This window comes from Monopterus albus, unplaced genomic scaffold (genome assembly GCF_001952655.1).
Source record: "Monopterus albus unplaced genomic scaffold, M_albus_1.0 scaffold16.1, whole genome shotgun sequence".
Taxonomy (NCBI): Eukaryota; Metazoa; Chordata; class Actinopteri; order Synbranchiformes; family Synbranchidae; genus Monopterus; species Monopterus albus.
This window is the reverse complement of record NW_018127896.1, coordinates 5614721-5632735: the sequence shown is the minus strand read 5'-3', so window position 1 is coordinate 5632735 and position 18015 is coordinate 5614721. Positions and strand designations below refer to the sequence as shown.

At 42.8% G+C, this 18015-nt stretch overlaps 3 protein-coding genes across 3 annotated transcripts in view; 1 reads left to right on the top strand and 2 right to left on the bottom strand.

Annotated features, from left to right (window-relative positions):
- Positions 1-2425, top strand: part of raph1b (Ras association (RalGDS/AF-6) and pleckstrin homology domains 1b) — a 35354-nt gene extending 32929 nt beyond the window's left edge. Inside the window, exon 19 of the mRNA XM_020592138.1 lies at positions 4-2425. Coding sequence (XP_020447794.1) covers positions 4-1802 — 1799 coding nt within the window. The 3' untranslated portion in view covers positions 1803-2425. The remainder of the gene's footprint in view (positions 1-3) is intronic.
- Positions 2426-5225: 2800 nt separating this feature from the next.
- On the bottom strand, positions 5226-7159 carry spp2 (secreted phosphoprotein 2). Its single transcript, XM_020592259.1, has 6 exons — positions 7033-7159; positions 6817-6944; positions 6582-6704; positions 6169-6285; positions 5836-5878; positions 5226-5729 (listed from the first exon to the last, which is right to left on the bottom strand). The coding sequence occupies exons 1-6, from the start codon at positions 7115-7117 to the stop codon at positions 5614-5616; spliced, it is 612 nt and encodes a 203-aa protein (XP_020447915.1). The 5' UTR covers positions 7118-7159; the 3' UTR covers positions 5226-5613.
- Positions 7160-9074: 1915 nt separating this feature from the next.
- Positions 9075-12953, bottom strand: alg11 (ALG11 alpha-1,2-mannosyltransferase). The gene is made up of 5 exons (XM_020592304.1): positions 12837-12953; positions 12113-12334; positions 11643-12014; positions 10712-11277; positions 9075-10625 (listed from the first exon to the last, which is right to left on the bottom strand). The coding sequence occupies exons 1-5, from the start codon at positions 12914-12916 to the stop codon at positions 10342-10344; spliced, it is 1524 nt and encodes a 507-aa protein (XP_020447960.1). The 5' UTR covers positions 12917-12953; the 3' UTR covers positions 9075-10341.
- Between the last annotated feature and the right edge of the window lie 5062 nt (positions 12954-18015).

Sequence of the window (18015 nt, the reverse complement as noted above, 5' to 3'; positions counted from 1 at the left end):
CAGCTCCTGCGCCTGCCTTCATTCCTCCATCCCCAGCAGCTCCACAGACCAATGCAGTAGTATTTCCTCCCCCTCCTCCTCCCCCTCCACCCCCACCTGCACCAGCTCCTATGAGCCAACCTGTTTACCCCAACGGGTTGAAGCAGGCACTGAAGGAAAGGTTTCCTAGCCCGCCACGGGACATGCTGTTTCCAGACAAAGGCCTTGAGGCCTCTCCACCCCCTGCCCCTGCTCCACCACCCCCACCTCCTCCTCCTCCACCCCCACCACCACCACCTCCTCCTCCCCAGCAGTTCCCAGTGCCAGGCCAGTTTCCACCTCCTCCTGTGCTGCCACAAGTGCCACTCAAAAACTTGACCCCAAACTTTGTCTCTCAAACTGCCCCCAAACCCTTGTCACCTGTGTCTCCTTTCCCTCCTGCCCCACCTCCTGCTACCCTAGGGGGCCCAGCCCCACCACCACCACCACCACCACCTCCCCCACCTGCTCCCCTCAAGAAGCAGTTCAGCCTCCAGACAGGCCACACTTCTAGCCATCCACCTCCAACTATGCCTAAGCAGCACAGCCTTTCTAAGCCACCACCCATTTCCACCGGAGCCCCACCCACCACATCTTTGGTGAAACAACTTGCAAGTCAATTTCCAGGAGCTTCATCCCAAGTAGCCAATCATACAGAGAGCCCAAAAGCCCCCCGCTCTCCACCTGCAGTCAAGCCTAAACCAAAATGGCAGCCTGGGGGAGGCCAGCAGCTACAGTCTCCAGAGTTCCCCCCTCCTCCTCCAGACAGCAACACTGGCTTTCCTGCCGCTCCCCCTCCTCCTCCACCACCACCACCTCCCCCAGCACCTATCACAGGCCCGACACCACCACCTCCTCCCCTTCCACCTGACAACCTGGGCTCCCCTATGAAGAGATCACCACCTGGTTCCTGCAGTTTTGGAGGCAAGAAACCCCCTCCCACCCCACAGAGGAACTCTAGCGTCACGTCTAACACCTCAGCCTCCTATGAGGAATCCAGGAAGAACTTGCTCAGCAAGTTTGCTCCCCAGAGCAACACCTTGCCCTCATCCCTGTGCCCCACCTCATCTTCTAATGGATCCCCTTCCAAGGACCCATCAGCTGGACCCCCTGCTCCCCCAAAACCAGGGAAGCTCAACCTAGCCAACCTGCCCTTGGCACTCCAGGCCAAAGTGAGCCAAGCAAAGCAGTCCAGTGGCGACTTCCCTTCCCCGCCACCTGAATGCGCCTATTTCCCACCTCCTCCTCCGGCCTCTGAGCTCTTCCCCCCTCCTCCACTTCCCAGTAGTGACACCCATAGCGGAGGACCTCCTAGGGTAGCTGTAGTTAACCCCCAGCCCCAGGCTCCCCCTCCTCCACCACCTATCTCCCTTGGTAGCAACTCAACATGGGGAAAGAGCTCACTGAAAAAGACTCCTCCACCGACACTTGGGAGGCATAGTAACACCACCCCAGAGCCCCCTCCACTTTCATCACCTCCACCCACCTCCCATAAGGGCAGCTCTGGTCAGCCCAATTTCCTAGAGGATCTCAACAAGACACTGAAGCGAAAGTCAGTGGGTCGCCAGGGTTCTCTCAACAAGTTGGACCCCGCGGGGACCATGGATGACATGGCGCTACCTCCACCACCTCCTGAGCTGCTCCTGGACCAAGGAAATCAAAGCAATGGAGGAAATGGTGGCTATATGTCTGGAAACATCTCAGGCTATGCAACACTACGACGAGGACCCCCGCCTGCACCACCCAAACGGGGGGACGCCACCAAACTTACTGGAGAGTGCTGAACTTGGAGATCAGGTCATAGTGAAATGGATGAACAGACAGTGAAACCATATGTGGACGTGAACCTTTGTTAGTGAACTGGGAGCAAATTCCTGGACTCTTTCTGTCCTTTTGGGCTCATAGTGGTAAATTGATGACTGTGTATATACTAAAAGCCAAACCAGACTATTGTCAATTAGTGTTTGCTAATTATTGCATTTTTTAACTTCTTGCCATTCTGGATCAGTGTGGTTTACAATACTGGGACACTTAGCTAAGTTTGAAGTCACAGGACAGTAAGATGAGCTTAATTTTCTCAGATTGTCTAAACTCTCTAGAATATATTGCATTGTCCTGTATAGTAAACCCCACCCATCTGGTACACCGAGCAGATTTAACTAAACAGTAATAAAAAATGTGCAAATGTTTCCGGATCCAGGTCTGAGCCAAACCATGTATCTGCTTTTTTGCCATAAGTTTGTGCCACGTATGGAGATGAAAACAAGAGGCAAAAATGCATCAGGATCTTCCTGCATTGGTACTGCATGGACCTCATGTAACAACAAGCTGTAAAACACAGAGCTGTTCTGGTATGTGTGCATGTCTGTGAGAGAGAGAGAGAGAGAGAGAGAGAGAGAGAGAGAGAGAGACACTGAAACTGAAGCTGAAGCGCATACATGCATTGTGTGCATGCATGTATTATATGGCAGTGTAGTCAACCATTATGGATGGCCTTTGTGGAGCAGTTTGCCTTTCTTTAATGATTGATAAATTTTTTTTATTTTATTTTTTACAGATCTGTCTTTTAGTAGCTGGTCAACAAAGTCTAGAGGAACCAACCTTTAGGGTTACAGAGGAATGTATAAGGAAGGTGTATTTGAAAACCTGAATTACACTTATGAAGTAGTACAGAAACACTGACAAACAGCTAAAACTTTCAAATCTGTTGTCTCAGACAGACTAGACTGTTTCACCACTTGGCAAATGCAAATCAGAAGGAAGCCTTATTCCCAAAGTCTTGCACAGAGGTCAAGGCTGAAATGAGATTTCTTCCAAAGTCTTGGCTGAGCTTAGCCTGTGCAACTGGAAAAAACTATGCTTTTTTTATTATTATTATTTAATGGAAACTTGTAATGGGCTTATGTAAATGGAGGGAGGACTGTTGTGGTTTTTATGAACTGTGCCCTGTTCCCTGTGCTTGATTTTGGACCTTATCCTTCAGTTTCTGTCTGTACAGTTGCAGCTGCTGCTCCTTTATTGCTGGTACTTGCTGCCTTTTTAAGTCTCGTGGTATCGTGATCCATGAAGTAGACATTACAGACTGGATTCAGCCATGTGAAATCCTCTTGTCCACATAAGGCGACCCTGTTGGAAAACATACATCTGTCTGGTTAATGTACAGAGCATTAAATCATATAGTCAATAACAGAAATCTTACTGGCATATTGCTTTCAAGTTTGTGTCTTTTCTTAATGGTGCCATTACTGCTTCTGCCCTTAATGCACAGGGACTAAGGTTAACTCCTGATTTTGTGTCTACAGAGTGGACCGTGAAGGGTTTTAATTTCTAGCAGAAATGCCCTTTTCTACTAGGCTGCTAGTGCTGTTCTTCAAGGAACTCATTCTCAACATGTCCTCTTGAGCCAGGATGGCACAATATTCATCTTTCACAGCATTTAAACTAAGTTTAAGTTGGACTTAGTCTGGAAATGTGTACTGTGCAAACAGTTTACATGATAAGGGTTCAGAGGAGACCTTTATATCCACAGCCTCAGTGGTGCTGGAGTTCATGCAAGACCAGTTTCTTTAGTCCTGCTCAGCCACAGTGGTGCCACTTGCAGAGAGTGTATCATTTCTTACAACTGAATATCATGGTCCTTACAGTACTGTAAGTTATTGATGTGCTGATGTGAACATGTGGGGCAAAATGAAATGGTTGCAGAAAGAGTAAATGTGTCCTCTTGCATATAAATTGAAAATCACAATATAAATGTTCAAACCCAGACCTCAGTCTGTTTGAGTGCTCTTTGAAATAATGTGGATAAGGTGGAGCTGGGAAGATCTAGCCTATATTTACAGTGGGTATGGAAAGTATTCAGAGACCCCCTTAAAATTTTCACTCTTTGTTATATTGCAGCCATATGCTAAAATCATTTAAGTTCATTTTTTCCCTCAATGTACACACAGCACCCCATATTGACAGAAAAACACAATATTTTTTTTACTTTTTTGCAGATTTGTTAAAAAAGAAAAACTGAAATATCACATGGTCATAAGTATTCAGACCCTTTGCTCAGTATTTAGTAGAAGCACCCTTTTGAGCTAATACAGCCATGAGTCTTTTTGGGAATGATGCAACAAGTTTTTCACACCTGCATTTGGGGATCCTCTGCCATTCCTCCTTGCAGATCCTCTCCAGTTCTGTCAGGTTGGATGGTAAACGTTGGTGGACAGCCATTTTCAGGTCTCTCCAGAGATGCTAAATTGGGTTTAAGTCAGGGCTCTGGCTGGGCCATTCAAGAACAGTCACGGAGTTGTTGTGAAGCCACTCCTTCGTTATTTTAGCTGTGTGCTTAGGGTCATCGTCATGTTGGAAGGTGAACCTTCGGCCCAGTCTGAGGTCCCGAGCACTCTGGAGAAGGTTTTCGTCCAGGATATCCCAGTACTTGGCCGCATTCATCCTTCCCTCGATTGCAACCAGCCGTCCTGTCCCTGCAGCTGAAAAACACCCCCATAGCAGTATGCTGCCACCACCATGCTTCACTGTTGGGACCGTATTGGACAGGTGATGAGCAGTGCCTGGTTTTCTCCACACATACCGCTTAGAATTAAGGCCAAAAAGTTCTATCTTGGTCTCATCAGACCAAAGAATCTTATTTCTCACCATCTTGGAGTCCTTCAGGTGTTTTTTAGCAAACTCCATGCAGGCTTTCATGTGTCTTGCACTGAGGAGAGGCTTCCGTCGGGCCACTCTGCCATAAAGCCCCGACTGGTGGAGGGCTGCAGTGATGGTTGACTTTCTACAACTTTCTCCCATCTCCCGACTGCATCTCTGGAGCTCAGCCACAGTCATCTTTGGGTTCTTCTGTACCTCTCTCACCAAGGCTCTTCTCCCCCGATAGCTCAGTTTGGCCAGACGGCCAGCTCTAGGAAGGGTTCTGAGCGTCCCAAACATCTTCCATTTAAGGATTATGGAGGCCACTGTGCTCTTAGGAACCTTAAGTGCAGCAGAAATGTTTTTGTAACCTTGGCCAGATCATATGAGTGTCACAGCAAAGGGTCTGAATACTTATGACCATGTGATATTTCAGTTTTTCTTTTTTAATAAATCTGCAAAAATGTCAAACATTCAGTGTTTTTCTGTCAATATGGGGTGCTGTGTGTACATTAATGAGGAAAAAAAGAACTTAAATGATTTTAGCATATGGCAGCAATATAACAAAGAGTGAAAAAATTTAAGGGGGCCTGAATACTTTCTGTACCCACTGTAATTAATGTAATGCATTTAAGCATCATGATTGTTACAGTACAGTTAAAATGGGAACAGCATTTATTAGTTCAGTGGACATCGCACTCCCTCTAGTGGTTATACTAAGAATTTTGGACCCTTTTATAGCCCCTAGGTTTATTTATGGGGATTTATTGAAGCCAACACTTCAGCGTCATGAGCATGTGTTTTTCTTATGTGGTTCACTGATGAGTCACTGGCTTGTAAATGTAAACAAATAGGAAAAAATAAGAATAAAAAGGGACAAAATCCACAATGTGCAATTTCCTTTTAATTCAAGTTTGTTTTCTGATTAGCACCGAAATGTTTCCAGAGTGAGCTGAATTCTCACTCAAGGAGGTTGCTGAACACGTCTCCTCTGGGCCTGACGTTCACAGGCTGGCTGTGGAGGGGGCGAACAGGCAGGACAGTTGGAGGTGGAGGAGTTGCAAAAGGAGCTGAGTCTGAGGTCAGACATGTGCACCGAATTACATTGGTGAATGGATATTGACATACTGAGGGTCAGGTAAACACTGTGGACTGTACTGGTACTGGTTGAAGCATGCTTACCCCTGCTTGGGTTGTTGACCTGGTGTCTCCCTCTTGAGAATATCTGTGGAATCGAAGCCTCGAAATTATTCATGTACTATACAGTTCAGGACATCCCTTGTTTGTTGTTTAAATGGTTTGTAAATTAGTTTTTACCTTTATTTACTATATATGGAGTCTTTTGTCAAGTTTGCTGTAGATGCACTAATTCAATTTGATGTTTACTGGAAAACTAACTGCATAAATTAAGGTATTTTTCCCTTTTTTGACACCAGCTAAAAGCTGAAAGTCACATATAGAAAAATGAGAATGAAAATGAGTTTCTTCCCCTTCGCCCCATCTCTGTGTCCTCACCTCCTCACTGGACTCTGAGCTGGAGCTGGAGCTGCTGCTGCCATGGCTGCACCTGAGAGAGACCACCTGGGCCGACGTGGTGGACATCCTCACCCGACTGGAGCAGGAGAAGGAGGGCTGCAGTGAAGAAAGGGCAAGAAGACAATGGCGCTCTAATATTCTGCATTTGTTAAAGCTAGTGGTCAGTCCCACAAGAAATTCATGTCAGTGGGATACAGCAGTCTGTCAACAGATCTCCCAGCCCATCCAACATGCCATGCCAGTGTTTGTAGTCATTTTAGTGATAGTTTGTAGTTTAGGGCAGAGCATTAAAGGACTATACAGGTCTTCATATATGTTTTAGTCCAGTGGTTTGCAACGTTTTCTGCTTGTGAGCCCTCAAAGTGTCTACTGGTTGACATGAAAAACCTCACCACAAAGAAGCCAGGTCTGAAGGAACATGTTTGCGGGTCGCTTCTGGAAGCCTTCGCACACTCTGTCTCCTTAATGCGAAATATCATCAGCAGGTCAGTAGTGTTCAGGCCCACAGGAATAACCTGGTAGATGTGTGATATTCGTCATAATCCCTTCTACTACCATTTGAAGTTTAAATACTTTGAGAAGGGAATATACAGTATGTTAAAGAATAATACGTGCAGTCTGTCTCACCCTTGAGATGGAGCCTTGAGTCACCCGGTAAAGATGGTTGACAGCATACAGAGAATTGACCTCTGCCAGAGAAGCTCCAAAACCCCTGTCTGCCATAGACTCCAGCTCCAAGTTGTACAGTGGGATGCCTGCAGCGTCAAAGCACGTGGATGTGAAAAACGGTAACAGTGGCTGAATTTCCATATGAAATGATCAGAGGAAAAAAAAGGTACCCACCAGAGCATCCCAGACACTGCAGCAGGGCCAAGAGAAGCACATGCACCTTCATTTTGACCAATATCAAACAAGAGTACAATCTCATTTAACTCCCTCTAAATATGTTCAGCTGTGGACCTAACATTCCTTTGCTCCGCCTCTAAACCTCCATAACCCCTCTTTTTGTTTATTGTACTTCCTTTGCTCAGCACTATTGATCCCAGGATGCTGTGCCAAATTAAACCAGGACTATGATTCTGATCCTCTGTTCAATATGCTCAGACCTCCCCGATTTCAAATTTAAAAGCCCTGAAAACACATCTTCTCAATCAGATTCTTCTAAATACAGTGCCTTGCGCTATGTTGGTTCTTTTATGTTATTTTATTGGTATTTTAATATTGTAGTTGTCACGTTTTTAGATGTTTTGAATTGTATCTTATGTTAAGCACTTTGTTGGCCTCGGCTGTGTTCAAGTGCTTTATACAGTGCCTTGCGAAAGTATTCGGCCCCCTTGAACTTTGCGACCTTTTGCCACATTTCAGGCTTCAAACATAAAGATATAAAACTGTAATTTTTTGTGAAGAATCAACAACAAGTGGGACACAATCATGAAGTGGAACGAAATTTATTGGATATTTCAAACTTTTTTAACAAATAAAAAACTGAATAATTGGGCGTGCAAAATTATTCAGCCCCTTTACTTTCAGTGCAGCAAACTCTCTCCAGAAGTTCAGTGAGGATCTCTGAATGATCCAATGTTGACCTAAATGACTAATGATGATAAATAGAATCCACCTGTGTGTAATCAAGTCTCCGTATAAATGCACCTGCACTGTGATAGTCTCAGAGGTCCGTTTAAAGCGCAGAGAGCATCATGAAGAACAAGGAACACACCAGGCAGGTCCGAGATACTGTTGTGGAGAAGTTTAAAGCCGGATTTGGATACAAAAAGATTTCCCAAGCTTTAAACATCCCAAGGAGCACTGTGCAAGTGATAATATTGAAATGGAAGGAGTATCAGACCACTGCAAATCTACCAAGACCTGGCCGTCCCTCTAAACTTTCAGCTCATACAAGGAGAAGACTGATCAGAGATGCAGCCAAGAGGCCCATGATCACTCTGGATGAACTGCAGAGATCTACAGCTGAGGTGGGAGACTCTGTCCATAGGACAACAATCAGTCGTATACTGCACAAATCTGGCCTTTATGGAAGAGTGGCAAGAAGAAAGCCATTTCTTAAAGATATCCATAAAAAGTGTCGTTTAAAGTTTGCCACAAGCCACCTGGGAGACACACCAAACATGTGGAAGAAGGTGCTCTGGTCAGATGAAACCAAAATCGAACTTTTTGGCAACAATGCAAAACGTTATGTTTGGCGTAAAAGCAACACAGCTCATCACCCTGAACACACCATCCCCACTGTCAAACATGGTGGTGGCAGCATCATGGTTTGGGCCTGCTTTTCTTCAGCAGGGACCGGGAAGATGGTTAAAATTGATGGGAAGATGGATGGAGCCAAATGCAGGACCATTCTGGAAGGAAACCTGATGGAGTCTGCAAAAGACCTGAGACTGGGACGGAGATTTGTCTTCCAACAAGACACTGATCCAAAACATAAAGCAAAATCTACAATGGAATGGTTCACAAATAAACATATCCAGGTGTTAGAATGGCCAAGTCAAAGTCCAGACCTGAATCCAATCGAGAATCTGTGGAAAGAACTGAAAACTGCTGTTCACAAACGCTCTCCATCCAATCTCACTGAGCTCGAGCTGTTTTGCAAGGCGGAATGGGCAAAAATTTCAGTCTCTTGATGTGCAAAACTGTTAGAGACATACCCCAAGCGACTTACAGCTGTAATCGCAGCAAAAGGTGGCGCTACAAAGTATTAACTTAAGGGGGCTGAATAATTTTGCACGCCCAATTTTTCAGTTTTTTTATTTGTTAAAAAAGTTTGACATATCCAATAAATTTCGTTCCACTTCATGGTTGTGTCCCACTTGTTGTTGATTCTTCACAAAAAATTACAGTTTTATATCTTTATGTTTGAAGCCTGAAATGTGGCAAAAGGTCGCAAAGTTCAAGGGGGCCGAATACTTTCGCAAGGCACTGTAACTACTCAGTTTCTATTTAAACACACAATTTTCTAGCCAAAGTTGCAACAGTTTTGGTTACTTCACAGGACAGATTGATGATTACTTTTGTGTATCAATCAGGAATTAGTGACATTTGAATCAGAATCACATCTGATCAAACTCCATCCACACACAGTCCCAATGATGCAGACTAGCCAAGTTTTTGAGTGAACTTAAAGATCTCTGATTTAATGTTAAGATTTGAAGCCATGTTTTCACACAGCAGTCATTTATAAAAACGGGTTCATAAAAATTTGGTAATATATCACTATGGTGAAAAGCCATTCAATTTCTTCTGTGCAGAAGCAGTTAAGAGATGTAGTTTTGCTTCAAGACGTCAGCCCTCAACAGCTTTCTCAGCATTACAGAAAAAACACAACCTGGAAGTTACCAGTCAGATCAAACAATCCAAATGTTAATAAGGAAATTCATGATTAATATCAACTCTAAAGGTGAACCCCCTCTACCACCTATGGAAATAATCCTGTTTAAAAGTCAGAGGTAATGACAAACAATGATATACTGTGCCAAATCAAACCAAACAGATAAAGAAAAGTTATTGACTGGTTTTCCTCTGATCCAGATTAGTTTATTTACAGGCACAGTGACATTGTCTTTGTTTAAACTGTTACATAAATGCAACAGTCCCTTTAAATATTGTTCTGCATTCATCATCTATCACAAAAACTTCACACTTTGGGCATGTAGAGAAATCTATTTCTTGTAAACAAATATATTTTTCTTTATAATCCTAAATGTGCTTACACTATTAGACATATTGTTTCATCAGGGTCCCCATTTTTATTATACATCTTTTAAACACATATAGGACTACTGTAAAACATTTCTCTCAGTATAATCCACTATTTACAAATCGAACAGAAAAACACCACAGATCCCATCTGTACCTGATTTGTACTGACTTTGATCTGATATAGGGCCATTTATCTAAAAATGATGAATACTGCCTCTTTGTTTGTTTTTAGGACAAATCCAAGTACAATATGCTTTGATTGGTGAACCAACAACTATGTTGGCAATCTCAGATTATTCAACCTTCAGCAACCCCGTGTGAGCATGTGAGTGATCAGATTGTGTCACCAGTCCTGCAGTGTAAATGCAACCCATGTCCATCAAAGTACCCGCAGTGTCCAACATCATCTTAACTGTACAAGTGCACATAAAGAAGTTTTCATTGCTCAAGTGTTCCCATCAGAGGCTCCATAGCGGCGAGGAAGCAGGCTTCAAACTCCTGGTCTGAGAAGCGAGCCACTGATTGACGGGCATTACGTCTGATCTGCAGCCGGCTGGTGGAGGGCAGAGCCAGGATCCTCTCTATCATCTCAGTATAACTATCCTCGTCATCAGCCAGGAAGCCTGTCTGGCCCCCTTCAAAAGGTACCACAATGTCCAGCTTTGGGCCTCCAGACTGGTGAGCCAGAATGATTTTCCCTGCTGCCATACACTCCACAATGCCTAGAGAGAAACAAGAAGATTGAAGATGCAAAAAAGACAAAACCTTAATAAGAAAGTCTAAGCATAACCTCAGTTAGATAAATTACCTATTCCAAAGTGTTCGTTAGACATGGTGTGGAGTCCAATGGTAGCTTCTGCCATCTCTCGCTTCAGCTCCTCAAAGGATATATTTAGTTTAAACTCCACTCGGTCAGCTACACCTAGCTCCTGGCATAACCCCCTCAACATGAGCACCCTATCCTCATCCTCCTTATTCCTGCATCCACCAATCAAAACCAGCTTCAGTGCCTCTCTGCCACCCGCACTATCCCTCCTCCTGTCTAACACCTTCTTGAAAGCTCTGATCTGCAGCCGATGGTCCTTCTCAGGCCTGAACTGCCCAATGGAAATGATTGAGTGGCACTTCCTGTCCCCATCCTCTTCTAGTGGGATATCTAAGAAGGCGCTGACGTCACAGGGTGGGTAGACCACACTGGTGCGGTTGGGAGCGTGCCACAGTGACAGGATATGATTGAGGGTCCAGGATGAGTTGACCATGATAAGGTCGCTGCAGGAGCCAACCATGCCATAGAGCAGGGCGAACATGCAGTAGTAGACCACCTTGAAGGCACTCAGGAACAGGCTGTTGGAGATGAAGTCTGGGTTGTTGAACCTGAGACATTAACAGTTTGTGTTATATGAGGCATTAGCAAGCATCAGGCTGCAGTTAAAAACCACTGGTCAGTGAACTTCACCTAAAATTAGAGTAGGAGGCGGACAGCTGCTGCAGTTACTGATTACCACTAGAGGACAGTAAAGGTCATTTTTATTTACCTTTGAATGTATAACTGTAGGAAATTATATAAGTACGAAATTTAGCATAGTATTTGGAGAAAAGCTTATAATAGTACTATATGTATTGGTGTGACTTATAAAAGAAAACATCACACAACTTTTTCAAAAAAAGATGCTGTATGATGTGTTTACCACACAGTCACCGTGACACAATGTGTGTTGCTAAAGACACACACTTATTACCTGGGGTTCCTCTCTCTCACGACAGACATCATGTCAGTGCTGATGGTGGGGTAGTGAACATAACTCCCCACGCTGCAGCCTCCCAGATAGCGGAACAGGGGCAGAGTGAAGGCATAGCCCATGGAGTCTATATAAAGGTCTGGCACAAACTCCATTAGTGCCTCCCATCCCAGGAAGATGGAGCCCACACTCTGTCCCAGCAGGGTGAAGTGAGGAAACAGGCCGGGCTCCACAAGCGGCCGGTGCCTCAGATACACAAACTGAACTGGTCGGGGGAGCATGATGTTGAAACGACGTCGAGCTCCATCCAGAATCTGCTGGCCCGTCACACCCACATCCCCCGTGTACACCACAAAGTTGATGTCTGCGTACCTGTGCAATTAAGTTTAAGTAGCATTTTACATAAGCAGGTATTTTGATGCTCCTAGGTAATGCCTGGGCCACACAGCGTTTAGACTGTCCTGCCTTACCTGTTCTGTAGCGCTCTGATAGCACACCAGAGCACCCTCTCTCCCCCACCACCAGCATTGCAGTAGGGGTGGAAGAAGGCCACTGTGAGACGGCCATCTCTTGCCCTCCGAGCATTCCTGTGGCTCTGCAGCCAGAAACGCACTGCCAGCACCAGCAGGACCAGGACAGCGATCAGCAGCACACACAGAAACACCAGGGGCAGCAGCAACTGCCACAGCAACCTGAAACCCAGTATGTATGATACAATGGGTTGTAAGAGGCATTTTAAGCGTGTACTGACATAACTTCTTGGAGACTTTGTGGAAGGCTTGTCCAGAGTGAGAATTAAAGTTTAAATGCAAACACCACCACAGCAAGGTTGCTGTAATTACACAGAAGAGTAACACACACTAACGTTACGATGCGTACATTATGCATGAATGAAGTCATAACTAAGTGTATGCGGTTATTACAAGTTACTTAAGCAGGAAAAAGAAAGAAACCTCGCTTTAGCTCAGTGTTTGCAGTTTGGTTTTCACAGGAACGTTATTATAACAACGAATTATCTTATTGTTAACTAAAGAACGTAATATCGTCAGTACTTTACAGGTAACTGTTTACTAATTCACCAAAGCAGGAGCTGATATACAATGAAATCAAAGAAGCTAGCTGCGTCTTCAGAATTAACAATCAACGTTTTAGACATTTATTAAAACACTTGTTTGGAAAAGTATTACAGGTTACCTTGTCAATTCACACAAACAGTGGACCAGCTGATCGTGGCCCGACATCTTGCCAATAAAAACGTAGCCTCTATCCGGCATGTTCCTACTGTTGCATTTTTCTGGCGCCTCCTACTGGTGAGGAGGTATAAGAGCACTGTTTTTCTGGCTTGAACCGATGAGAAGTCATTGTAAATTTTAAATTAATGTAAACTTTTGTCAGTTATACAAATAGTTTAACTGAAATCGTTGAAAACATATCATCAGGAAAACATTAACCTGCTCCCTGTTGGCTGATCTGTACCCCCGTTCTTTCAAGAAAGCAAAGTTTAACTTCTAAATAAACAATGTGTCGATCAATAATGTCTCCCTACCCCCATAGTTTGAACAAACATCTGTTATTTCCAGTCTAGATCCTGACATCATGAAGACTCTTTTGATTTGGTTTGTTTTAATGAATTTGGACACAGGACACAGCACAGAAACACAGTAAGTTGGTTTAGTGAAGTTTGCAAGGGGATTAAAAGCATTCACTCTCTCATAAAGAGGGTTTAACCATGGAGAAACGGATTACACAACACACATTCATGTGGATACAATGTGTATTATGGTAATGTAGTAACACGCATGCAAACTCACAAGTCAATGCAGTGACAGTATTGTAACAAAGACTGGGAAAATTGTAGCCATCACCACTGTATTCAGGCATTTCTAATAACACAGCAGAAAATATTTTGACATATACATGATTTATATGACTGGCCAATGAGGGTCTGCATCATTCGTGTACTTTACTGTTGCCTTGTTTTCTTTTCAGTGACCAGGTTCTATCAATCACCTCAAAAACCCAGGAGCAGGTTGATGTTTTGAAGAATATATCCACTCAACATGAGGTAGAAATTAGATATTTCTTTAGAAGTTACAGTCTTTGCCCTTTTATTTTTTCCTCTGTGAATCATTATATTACACATTTTCTCTCAGACAGTCTTATGGCAGCCTGATTCACCTCAGTACATCAGAGAGGAAAGTCATGTCCACCTTTTTGTTCCTGCAAACAGCTCAAAGACTGTCAAGGATCTGCTACAAAAACACAGCATAGCATATGTGTATGTTGCTTATCTGAAAATAATGCATGTTCAGTTCACCTGGAATTATATATTTATTGGCAAATGTGCAGCTTGTTCAGAGGTTTTGCTGTTTGTTTTTCTGATTATTAAGAATTTTACTGGACAATACAAAAGAGCTGATTGAAATGCAGACAAGGAACGTTTCCACAGACCCACGAAGCAGCTCATCGTATTACCAGCGATATCACAGTCTGGAGGAAGTATGCTTTTCATCTTGAACTATCAGAACCTTTACTGACACTGTAACTGATGTATTGGATTGCAATTGAATAGATACATTACAGTTTACATCCACTTCTACTGTAGATCTATTACTGGATAAACTGGACCGCACAGAACAACCCAAGCACAGTCAAAGTCATCCTCATTGGCTCATCATATGAGAAGAGACCATTATATGCTCTGAAGGTACAGACACCCATCACCTAATAAACTGTAATGATGATAAATATGAACCTCTTGCAAACATTCACAGCAAATTAATGAGCATTTATATTTCAAGTTGTGTTCCGAGGCTTTTGTTTTTCTGTGCAACAGCTGACTTGTGAGAGAAATGAGATGATTTTTTTTATATTAAACCTGATACTCACCACAGCCTTTCTCAGTTGACTCTAAATAACAGACCAAATAAAACGGCACTGTGGATTGACTGTGGGATACATGCCCGAGAGTGGATTGCGCCTGCTTTCTGCTTATGGTTTGTACAACATGTAAGTATGCTTAGTCTAATGTCTACAGTACGGAAGGATGGAAAGCTCATGAAGGTAAATTTTGTTGTGGCCTTGCACTAAAATCAGTGTCCTTTCTCCCACAGTCTTTGTCATTTTACGGGCGAAACAAAGATATTACTAACATACTGGACAACATGGATGTTTATGTCCTGCCTGTTATGAACCCTGATGGATACAAGTACACCTGGACAACAGTGAGAACATGAAAGAGAAGTGTTATTTTGTGTCAGAGAAGTTATAAAGGAGGTCATTTCAGCCGGAGTAGTGATTTCACACTGCTTTTGTTTTTCTCTCAGGACAGGATGTGGAGGAAGAACCGCTCCATCAGTAAGGGCAGCAGCTGCATCGGGGTCGACCTCAATAGAAACTTTGATGCCAATTGGTGCAGTAAGTTTTTCTCTCGCATCACAATTGTTTCCCAAATTAAAGCATTGAAATCAGACCTAAAATGAAACCTTTATGAACAGTCAGCTATGGAGCCACAATGACTATTGTTTTATTATTTTATTCAGGAAAAGAATTCAATTCATATCTCTGTTGTATCTTTAGTTTAAATGTAAAACTACCCCAATTCACTTGCATTTTTCTCACCTTTTAATTCCTTGCTGATGAACACATTTAACCCAAATAGTCCTGCTTATCACCTGATTATATTTGTATGAGTCTTATCTAGTATAAGGAAAAGTGTTACTGTTCTTTCTAGCGATGGGAGCCTCTCACGAGCCCTGCTCTCAAATCTACTGTGGTGCTTTCCCTGAGTCGGAACCAGAGTCGCAGGCTGTTGCTGACTTCTTGCGCAGTCACAAGGATTCGGTTCAGCTCTACCTCACCATTCATTCCTATTCTCAGATGCTGCTCTTCCCATACTCCTGCACCTTAGATGAAGTAGAGAACCACCAGGACCTGGTGAGTGGTTTGGACAAGTCAATCAGTCAGTTTATTATTCACTAATATAAGTTTTGGGAAAAGTGGATGTGTCTTAGAGTTATAGTTGACATGTTCCCTTGTTCATTCTTAATGGAGATAATGAACAATTGTTCTTTCAAAATCTTTATACAAGCTTGAAATGGCCCAAGAAGCTGCACAGAACATCAAGCGACATTATGGGAACAACTACAAATATGGTGCTGGAGCAAAAACAATATGTAAGTAGGACTCATTTGTCAAGCTTGACTGATTCATTTACTCTCAAAGCACATGTCTAACATAGTCAGTTCTCCAGACCTGGCTCCTGGTGGTTCTGATGACTGGGTGTACAACCTTGGCATCAAATATTCCTTCACATTTGAGCTCCAGGACCGTGGGGAGTACGGCTTTCTCCTGCCACCATCTCACATTTCCAAGGCTTGCAAAGAAGCTGTGACTGCTGTGAAAGCCATTGCTCTTAAAGTCATAGAGAAAACACAAGTACCAACACGTTCTCTTTACACAGTTTAAGCAGTGACATCTGCCATAATGAGTAAGAGTTCAATATTTTAAGATGTGGTATCACAGTAGCTATAATACACAGTGCTAACATATTTTGACTGTTATTCTAGTATATTTTGCTTTAAGGAGATATACAATAGGTTTCCTCTATAATAGAGTATGACTGTTTACACATGCCTCTACTCTAAACATTATGCATATAAATGGTGCAGCAAAAGAGTTGCTACTTATTGATCAGTAGTTCCAGTGAAAAGCTAGATCATAATACAAACCCCAGTTCCAATGAAGTTCGGACATTGTGTAAAACATAAATAAAAACAGAATACACTGACTTGCAAATCCTTTTTTGACTCATATTTAATTGAATACACCACAAAGATATTTAATGTTCAAACTGATAAACTTTATTGTTTTTTGCAAATATTTACTCATTTTGAATTTGATGCCTGTAACATGTTCCAAAAGAGCTGGGACAGGGAAAACAAAAAGCTGGGAAAGTTGAGGAATGCTCAAAAAACACCTGTTTGGAACAAGTTTATTGGAAACATGTGAGCATCATGATTGGGTATAAAAGGAGCATCCCATAAGGCTCAGTCATTCACAAGCAAGGATGGGGCGCTGTTCACCTCTTTGTGAACAACTGTGTGGGCAAATAGTCTTAACAGTTTAAAACAACGTTTCTCAAAGTACAGTTGCCAGGAGTTTAGGTATTTCATCATCTACAGTCCATAATATCATGGGTATGGGGGTATGTTAGTGCCCATGACATGGGTAACTTGCACATCTGTGAAGGCACCATTAATGCTTAAAAGTACATACAGGTTTTGGAGCAAAATATGCTGCCATCCAAGCGACGTCTTTTTCAGGGATGTCCTTGCTGATTTCAGCAAGACAATGCCAAGCCACATTCTGCACGTGTTACAACAGCGTGGCTTCGTAGTAAAAGAGTGCGGGTACTAGACTGGCCTGCCCGCAGTCCAGACCTGTCTCCCATTGAAAATGTGTGGAGCATTATGAAGTGCAAAATACGACAACGCAGACCCCGGACTGTTGAGCAACTGAAGTTGTACATCAAGCAAGAATGGGAAACAATTCCACCTACAAAGCTTCAACAATTAGTGTCCTCAGTTCCCAATGGCTTAAGTGTTGTTAAAAGGAAAGGTGATGTAACACAGTGGTAAAAACACCCCTGTCCCAGCTCTTTTGGAACGTGTTGCAGGCATCAAATTCAAAATGAGTGAATATTTGCAAAAAACAATAAAGTTTATCAGTTTAAACATTAAATATCTTTGTCTTTGTGGTGTATTGAATTAAATATGGGTCAAACAGGATTTGCAAGTCATTGTATTCTGCTTTTATTTACACAATGTCCCAAATTAATTGGAATTGGGGTTTGTACATAGGCTAATATTATTATCATAGAGATACTAACATTAGTTAGTATCCATGGATTATTAATATTGATTAATAATTCTAGCATTCATTTATACAAACAGTGTGAGCCCCTGTGCAATGTAATGCCATCTAATGCAGCAACTCTACATTAAAAAGTAAAAAAAAAAACAACTCTTTGCTGTGTGAATATTTTCTTCAAGTCCATGTAGAAAGATGAGCTGGACAGAATAGTGTAAACATTTCTATTCAAGGAGTTTTATTGTGCAGGAGTTTCTCGGATATCAAGTTTACCTTGTAGAGTGGATGTTATCAAATTGTTATCAAATCAAATCAAATTTTATTTGTATAGCGCCAAATCACAACAAAAGTCATCTCAGGACACTTTACAAAGTAAGGTCTAGACCTTACTGTTATCAATATTATTACATAGGGAAAACCCAACAAATCCCCCTTGAGCAAGCACTTGGCGACAGTGGGGAGGAAAAACTCCCTTTAACGGAAGAAACCTCCGACAGACCCC

Bases quoted from the DNA above. Each gene is read 5' to 3' on its own strand.
- alg11 (XM_020592304.1), bottom strand. From the start codon at position 12,916: ATGCCGGATAGAGGCTACGTTTTTATTGGCAAGATGTCGGGCCACGAT. The intron at 11,278-11,642 runs GTAATAAGTGTG...TTAATGTCTCAG, and splicing joins GTGAGAGAGAGGAACCCCAG to GTTCAACAACCCAGACTTCA. The intron at 10,626-10,711 runs GTAATTTATCTA...GTTTCTCTCTAG, and splicing joins TAACGAACACTTTGGAATAG to GCATTGTGGAGTGTATGGCA.
- spp2 (XM_020592259.1), bottom strand. From the start codon at position 7,117: ATGAGATTGTACTCTTGTTTGATATTGGTCAAAATGAAGGTGCATGTG. The intron at 6,286-6,581 runs GTGAGGTTTTTC...TCTTCACTGCAG, and splicing joins TCAGACCTGGCTTCTTTGTG to CCCTCCTTCTCCTGCTCCAG. The intron at 5,730-5,835 runs GTAAGCATGCTT...GTCTGACCTCAG, and splicing joins GGTCAACAACCCAAGCAGGG to ACTCAGCTCCTTTTGCAACT.